Raw genomic sequence first — 7,961 nt, 5'->3', positions numbered from 1 at the left:
CGGAGATAGCAACGACAATGGCGTTGATCAGATGAGCCGTCCTTTGCTGTGATACGTCGGAGGCTGTTTGGATAGAATGATTTTTTTTATAATGCTTGTCATATCGGATATTTAGATATTAATTAGAAGTATTAAATATAGATTGATAATAAAACTAATCACATAAATAAAGATTATTTCATTAAACAATTTTTTAAGCCTAATTAATTCATGATTAGTAAATGTTTACTGTAACATTACATTCGCTAATCATAAATTAATTAGGCTTAATATATTCGTCTCGCGAAATAGTTCAGAGTATAGAGTGGGTTTTATTAATAGTCTATATGCAATACTTCTAAATTAAATTAGTGTTTAAACATTTAATGTGACATAGAGTTAATAAAAGGGTAGAGGGATCCAAACAGCTCATTAGTAGAGTGTTTTGGCCAGGAGAGCGTGTGACCTGTGTGGTCAGTGATAATGACAGAGCTGGACGCCTGACCAGTACTACTCCTGTTCCTGTATCTGATAATCAAAGGGCCGGCAGGGTAGGCAAGATCAATGGCTCCATGGATTCAACTCAATCATGCCATGTTAATGCCCGTGATGAGCACAACATTGGATCTGACGACACAGCTCAATCAGGCTGCTGTTTAACTCAGCGACCAAGATTACAAATGGATTATTAATGGCAATCAAGTCATAAAGATTATGACGCCTTTCTCTTGGCCAATCAAGTGTGTGAATCTAGGATGACCAAGACTAGACCCGTTTGACGTTTACGATGTAGTTTTGGATTTGTGTTTTATAAAATGGTGTATTTTATGTAATAATTTTCTATAATGAAGGTTTCAAATCTAATTCATTTTAAAGCAAAACTTAACCTCATAGTAGTTAAGTCATTCTATCAAAAATCAGATGATCATTCCGTTTTTTAATCTCAGCTAAAACATGCTATGCTACCTTTCTTGTATTGTCAAGGAGTGGCCATTGGGTCCAGCTGAAACAGTGTGTGCATCATGTCTGAATCTGTCCGTGCTGAGCTAAATGGCAAATCAACCAGCTAGACCTGAAAGATTTTGTTTGTAGCTGAGACACACACGCATAGGCAAGCCAGGGGGCTATAAGTCCGTCATTTCACTTCGGCTTATGTTTATAAACTAAAATTTTAAATTTTAAATTAGAGTTAATTTTAAATTTTTTATCGAAATTTATTTTTTGCCTTGACTTTCAGATTGCTAAAATACATATATAAAAATTTTATTTTAAAAATATTTTTTAATTATAAATATATCATTTGGTTTTTTTAATATTTTGCTATAGCTGCAGTGGGTGCTCGCAATGGCGACGGGATTTTTTGTTTGTAGCTGAGACACGCACGCATAGGCAGGCCAGGGGCTATCACCCCAGTCTATCCACTTATAAGTCAAAATTTAAATTTTTAATTTTTAATTTAAAGTTAATTTTATTATTGAAATTTATTTGCTAGCCTTGGACTTTGAATCGCTAATAATACACATATATAATTTATTCAAAAATTATTTCTTAATTATAAATATATAGTTTGGTTTCTTCGATCGCCTACTATACTGCGTTGGGTGCTCGCAATGGCGACGGGATTTTTTTTTTCTTTTCGTCTCTTGTTTCGAGCCCGTTTGCGTGTCGCGTGTTGCTGTTCTTGGCACGGGCGTTTGTTTGCTAGTACCTGGTTCGTCCTGCAACCCACCTGCTGCCGATCGGTGTCATCTGCTTCCTGATCCGCACATGGATGCGAGCGAGGGGGAAGGGAAAAGGTGGTGGTTCATCCATGTGGTGGATTAGTGTTGGTGTAGTAGCTGATCAATCTTCTCTGCTGGGTCCAGTCAAAAATTAAAGAGAGAAACCACTTGGTAATAGCAAGTTTAATAGTATAGCCAATTGCTAGTTTCACATCATCTATAGTTAACCTAATGATCGATTCATACAATAATTATCTATAAATGTATAGTACACAATTAATGTCTGGTCTCATCTCTCATATACACATGTGTCTTAGAGTCTAATGCTATAGTGATTTAGGCAGCTGTTCTTCTCGCTCCTCTTATATCTTCTTAAAAATATTTATAGCTAACTTATATTTTACTATTGTACCTTCTCTAATCTGAATCAATCTGTTCGTTTCAACATTAATGTAACATGCCTTCACGTTTTGCCAAGATTTATTTTTGAGCTACTAAACTTGTATTAGAATCTGCTTCTCTGGAGTTTCAACATTCATGTGGTTGTCTAATGTACCAGTGCCTTTTTCTTTTTGGTTTTGAGATGGCATTTGTAATGTACTACAGTAATACTACCTGCTGTCGTTGTAATGGAACCGAGGGGGCACTGTGCTGAAGTAAGTACGCATCATTCATTCGACAGTACGGTGACTGCAAAGTGCCGACTGAGTGACTGCATTGATGCGCTTGTGTACATTGTACTCCTACTTTGTTGTTGAGGTACAGAGGTACAGTGTGTTATCCCCTACACATTTTAAAATATATATTTTTTATGATTTAAAAATTATACTAAAAATATACTCATAAGTATTTTTATCATTATTTACAGACTACTTGTCTCATCAATCACTTCATATTTAATATTTTTCCTATTTTATCCCCAACAAACATATCACTTTCATTCATCTATCATTTAGAAATACCATACTCTTTTCAACCTTAATCATCGCTAGACAAATTAAAATGATTATATTTTGCGACGGATGGCTGACTGACATGTATGCCCAATCTGAGAGTTAACTCATGGGCCGAGTTAGTTACTGGGCCTTTCTGAGGCCTAGATGGGCCCAGTCTGAGATACAGAAGCAGCTTCCTCGTCTAGTGTAGTCGCTCCTTCTGTTGGCCGCCGGCCGCCGCCCATGCACCGTGAAGCGCCGCCGCAGAGGGGTTTGTCCTCACCGGCGATCCCCTGGCCCGCCACGCCACTTCTTCAAAAATACAATCAACCATAGTAGTATACTGTATACGCTGCTCCAGCAGCAATCCATCGCCTCGGCACGCTCTCACGAGAACAGACATTCATCTCATTCTCAGGTGTAAGCACTGCAACTGAAATATGTATTCTAGTGATTTTTTTTTGGTTTTGCCAACCATTTCGTTTCTTAATTTTAAAACTAAAGTTTAGCAGAAATTTATTTTTCGAATCTAGCAACATTGTTTTGCCACGCCAAAAATTTTTTATCTATAAATAAATTATTATGAATATTGCCTTTAAAATTAAAAACAATAATGTTTAAAAGTAATGAAATTATATTCTTGTTTTGTCCTTGCACAATACAGGACCAGTTACCTAGTCATGCCCAAAGCAAACCCACTTGAATATGAAATGTGTACTTAGAAATACTAGGCAGTCAGGTGCAAGCACAAACCATGAATTCTCTATCACTCAATGTAAGTACTCCAATACCATGTGAATGTATACTACAGAAGAATTTGGTAAATATGTACATACAAATACTATGAGGCTAGTGATGGCATTTGTATGGAGCACATAAAAATAGGACAAATGATACTTTTATTTCCATGAAAGCATGCTAAGAACTCAAATTGCCACAAGAACCACCAGAGACAGTGGTACATGGTAAAAAGGTCTTAAAACACTAGTTTCAGCTACAAGCCTACAGCCTGAATATCAGCACTCCAGTTTAACCTCACTACAGCCTTACAACCTCTAGAAAGCTCAGTTACTCTCTAGCTACAGGTTAACTACCATTAGCCTAGTGCCTACATTATTACTACTACATTAGTTTCAGGAAGATCAAGCAGAGAGCATTACATGTCCCTGGAGATGGTCACCACCAGAGGTCCACATTCCATGCTCTGGGTCATCTTGAGGCCCTTCACCACCTCCAGCATGGTCGGCCTCTTGAATGGTTCGTCGGCAGTGCAGTCCCGGGCGATGGCGAGCACACGCAGCATCTGCTCCCGCCACACGCTTGAAACCGGCAAGCATGGGTCAAACAGCTCGCTCTGCTTGCCACGAGCGATCATCCACCGCACCCAGCCAACGAGGTTTCCACCGCCTTGCACCTCCTCCTGGCCTGTAGGTGGCCGGCCGGTGAGGAGCTCAAGCATGACGACGCCGAAGCTGTAGACATCGCCCTTTGTGGTGGATTTCATTGTCAGTCCGTACTCTGGTGGAATGTATCCAAATGTGCCGGCAATGTCAGTGCTGACATGAGTCTCACAGGCACTGATGATCCTTGCAAGGCCAAAGTCAGAGACCCTCGGCTCGAAGTTCTCATTCAGTAGGATGTTGCTGGATTTCATGTCCCGGTGGATGATATGGGGCACAAAGCCATGATGCAGGAAGGCAAGCCCACGGGCAGAACCGAGGCAGATCTTGAGACGGTCTGGCCATCCAAGAGCTTCGAGTGCATCTGCTCGGTTTCTCAGCCACATCTCAAGGCTCCCATTCTCCATGTACTCATAGATCAGGAATCGTTCATCACCACAAACACAGTAGCCAAGTAGAGGAACAAGGTTTGGATGCTTCACCTTTCCAATGGTCTCCATCTCAGCCAGAAACTCACGGTCACCTTGGTACTGATGGCCACCATGGAGCCTTTTGATCGCAACTTTCCGGCCTTCAGGGAGGGCTGCCTTGTAGACAGTGCCAAATCCACCATCACCTATAATATGTACCTTACTGAAGTTTTCTGTGGCTTTCAGAATATCATCTGCGGTGACCCTCAGAAGTGCATGCTCAAATGTTGCAAGATTGATACTCAGAGGTTCCCGTGACTTCCTTCCTAGGAGTTCATCACTTGAGGTAGGCTCAACTGTAGCCTTGGCCTTACTGGCAGGTTCAAAAGCCAAAGACCTGCTTCTGACCACCTTCTGTCTGAGGTAAACAGCCAGTAGCACTAACACAATGATGATCACGAATGTAAATGCGCAAATGGTAGCTGCTCTTCGAATCCGATGATATGGATGCAGTGCTTTATGATCAGTACCGTTAGTGGAACAAATGCCTCCTGCAGCACAATCCCCCAAGCTGTACATGTCAATTTGGTTACCTGAGAAGTTGGCAAATGCAAGGCCAAATATATTGCAGATTCCACAGGGTATGGCACCATATAGATTGTTGCTTGACAGATCAAGATAATTCAAAGAACTGAGAGCAGAAAGTGCTGAAGGTAGCCTTCCAGTTAGGCTATTGTTGTGGAGATCAAGAGTGGACAATTGTGTCAAGTTCGAGACAGACTCATCTAGGCTCCCTGATAAATAGTTACTGCTTGAATTGAAGAACAGCAGTGTACTAGAGGATTCTTTGCCCTCAGGGCAAGAGAATTGAATATTCCCAGAGAGGTGGTTGTTGCTGACATCCAGATGGTTTAGGTAATTGTTGCAGAGCAAAGACTGTGGTAGGGTGCCAGTGAGTACATTACTTGACAAGTCTAGCACTGCAATTTTGGGAAGGATTTGGCCTATCTCAACAGGAATGGAGCCATCTAGGTGGTTATTGGATAGAATAAGGCCCTGCAATTGTGCCAAAGGTTCAGACCATGGAAGCATTGGTCCAACCAAATCGTTAAATGATAGGTTAATGGATGTAAGATTTGTCAGCTTGCCAAGATCTGCTGGAATGGTACCATTCAGCAAGTTGCCTTGGAGGTTTAGCACCATCACCATGACACAAGTCTTTATAGATGTTGGAATCTGACCAGTCAATCGGTTGTATGATAGATCAAGAAGGCCGTGGTGCTGAAGAAACTCTGAGTCAGGGTGAGCCTCATTCTCAAATCCCACGCAAATCTCAGTGGGAATAGAACCGGACAGCTGGTTGGAAGACAAAATCAAGCTATCGAGCAATGTCAAGTGAGATATGGCACTTGGAATGTGCCCAGTCAGATTATTATAGCTCAAGTCCAGCGTGGCAAGTTTTCTGCAGTTGAAAAGTGCTAGTGGAATGTTCCCAGATAACCTATTGCCACGTAGAGACAGATTAGTCAGATTCCTTAGATCACCAACAGACTGAGGGATAGGCCCTTCCAGTAAATTGTTGTCTATGTGCAACCGTTGCAATACAGAGAGCTTACCAATACTCTCAGGTATTGGGCCAGTAATTTCATTGTTACTGAGAGATATCTCCAGAAGGGTTTTTGACTCCCACAGCTTTGCAGGTAACATCCCTGCAAACTTGTTTTGTGACAACTCCAGAGTAACCAAGGGTAATTCTGCCAAATATTCTGGTACCTCCCCATGAATATGGTTGTCTAACAGGTTCAATTCAGTGAGGTTCGTGCAGCCTTTAAATGTCTCATCAATAGTCCCAGTTAGACTGTTATGATGCAATAAGAGTGAATGCAAGGAGTTGGCTTTACATATGTCTGAAGGTATAGAACCTGAGAGAAGGTTGGATTCTGCAGAGAAACTAACCAGATGATGCAACAGCAGCATTGGCAAAGGTCCACTAAATTTGTTCTGTCCCAACCTAATGGACCTTGCATTTTGCCATTTCCAAATCCAATCTGGGACATGGCCCAATAGTTTATTCCCTTCCACAAAAAATGAGACAATAGCCTCTAGATCTGCAAATTCTTCAGGGATAGGTCCAGTGAGAGCATTGAATGACAGATTTATGACAGTAAGCTTCTTGCAATTCGCAAGTTCTTTTGGTATATTACCACTGATTCCAGAGTTCTTTGCAATCAACTGTGTTAGATTGCCCAGATCACCCATGGATGGTGGGAGCTCAGCATCAAAGTTGTTGTCTGATATGTCAAGTTCTGTCAAGCTTCTGAGTCCACTGATTGCCCAAGGTATGGTGCCTGTGAATTGGCATTCCTCAAGATGAAGTAACTTAAGCTGCTTCAGACTACCAATCTCTTCTGGAATGCTTCCAGCGAAATCATTTTTTCCTAGAATCAGTAATTCCAGACTTTCCAGTTGACCAATCTCCCTAGGAATTGTCCCCATGAAACTGTTTGATGACAGATCAAGTGTCAGTAGGTTTGTCAACGAGCTTATTCCAGGGAATATTGATCCAGTTAGGTTGTTCTGGCTAGCATCAAAGTACAAGAGACGGGACAGGTTTCCAAAAGTTGCTGGTATAGATCCATTGAATGCGTTCATCTTAATGTCCATCAATTCCAGGTTCTCCAGGCTGCCCAGCTCTGGTGGAAGGCTTCCAGAGATGGAATTCATGGATATAGATAGCTTGGTAAGATGCTGTAGCTGAGCAATGGCAGGGTTCAGTTGTCCGGACAAGGAGTTGTAGTCAAGCACCATTTCTTTCAGCATCTTCAGGTTATACAATGAGATAGGCAGTGGCCCAGTAAGCTCGTTATAGCTCAAGTCTAGGTACTGGAGATTCTGCAAATTTCCCAAGGCTTCAGGAAGCTCACCAGAAAACCCACATCCACTAAAGTTGAGCCGAACAAGTGAATGGAAAGCCCCAATGCATAATGGAAACGGAGCATAGAGTGGCACAGAGGACAAGTCTATGGCCACAACGGTATGTCCTATGCAAGTTATACCTGACCAGCTGCATGGGGGAGTTTCTGAATCAAACCAGTTACGAAGAAAGCCTTTTCCTTCGGTGATTGCATCCCTCAGAGTGAAGAGAGTATTTATATCACGTGATTGGGACAAAGCAGAAATGGGGATGAAGCTCACTAGAAGGATGAAAAGCCAGAAACTATTGGATACCATTGCTTATTCTTTTGGGACTGTAACAATTATCTGCATGAAGAGATTAGCCATGTTAGTAGCTGCAAAAGAACCACATATCACCAAGTCTGGTAAAAAAATACAAATAATTAGTCATAAACTATATATCACTGTTCTGCAGAACTTAAGGAACTTTCACCCTTGAGGCCTTGAGGCAATCAGATTTGTTTGTTTTAGGCCAGGCTAGATATTAAAGTTGAATTGCTAATTGATATCATAGAACAAATTTGATGACTTGACAAACGTATATTTTATAACTTGTCTATG

The 7,961-nt window shown here is 41.3% G+C and overlaps 1 protein-coding gene across 1 annotated transcript; it reads right to left on the bottom strand.

The window, feature by feature from the left end:
• Nucleotides 1-3,426: 3,426 nt before the first annotated feature.
• Nucleotides 3,427-7,265, bottom strand: LOC102702515 (leucine-rich repeat receptor protein kinase MSP1). The gene has a single exon (XM_006645166.3). It carries the CDS (start codon nucleotides 7,263-7,265, stop codon nucleotides 3,792-3,794), a length of 3,474 nt encoding a protein of 1,157 aa, XP_006645229.2. The 3' UTR covers nucleotides 3,427-3,791.
• Nucleotides 7,266-7,961: the final 696 nt, after the last annotated feature.

This window comes from Oryza brachyantha, chromosome 1 (genome assembly GCF_000231095.2).
Source record: "Oryza brachyantha chromosome 1, ObraRS2, whole genome shotgun sequence".
NCBI classification, from domain to species: Eukaryota; Viridiplantae; Streptophyta; class Magnoliopsida; order Poales; family Poaceae; genus Oryza; species Oryza brachyantha.
This window is presented reverse-complemented; position numbering and strand designations above follow the sequence as displayed.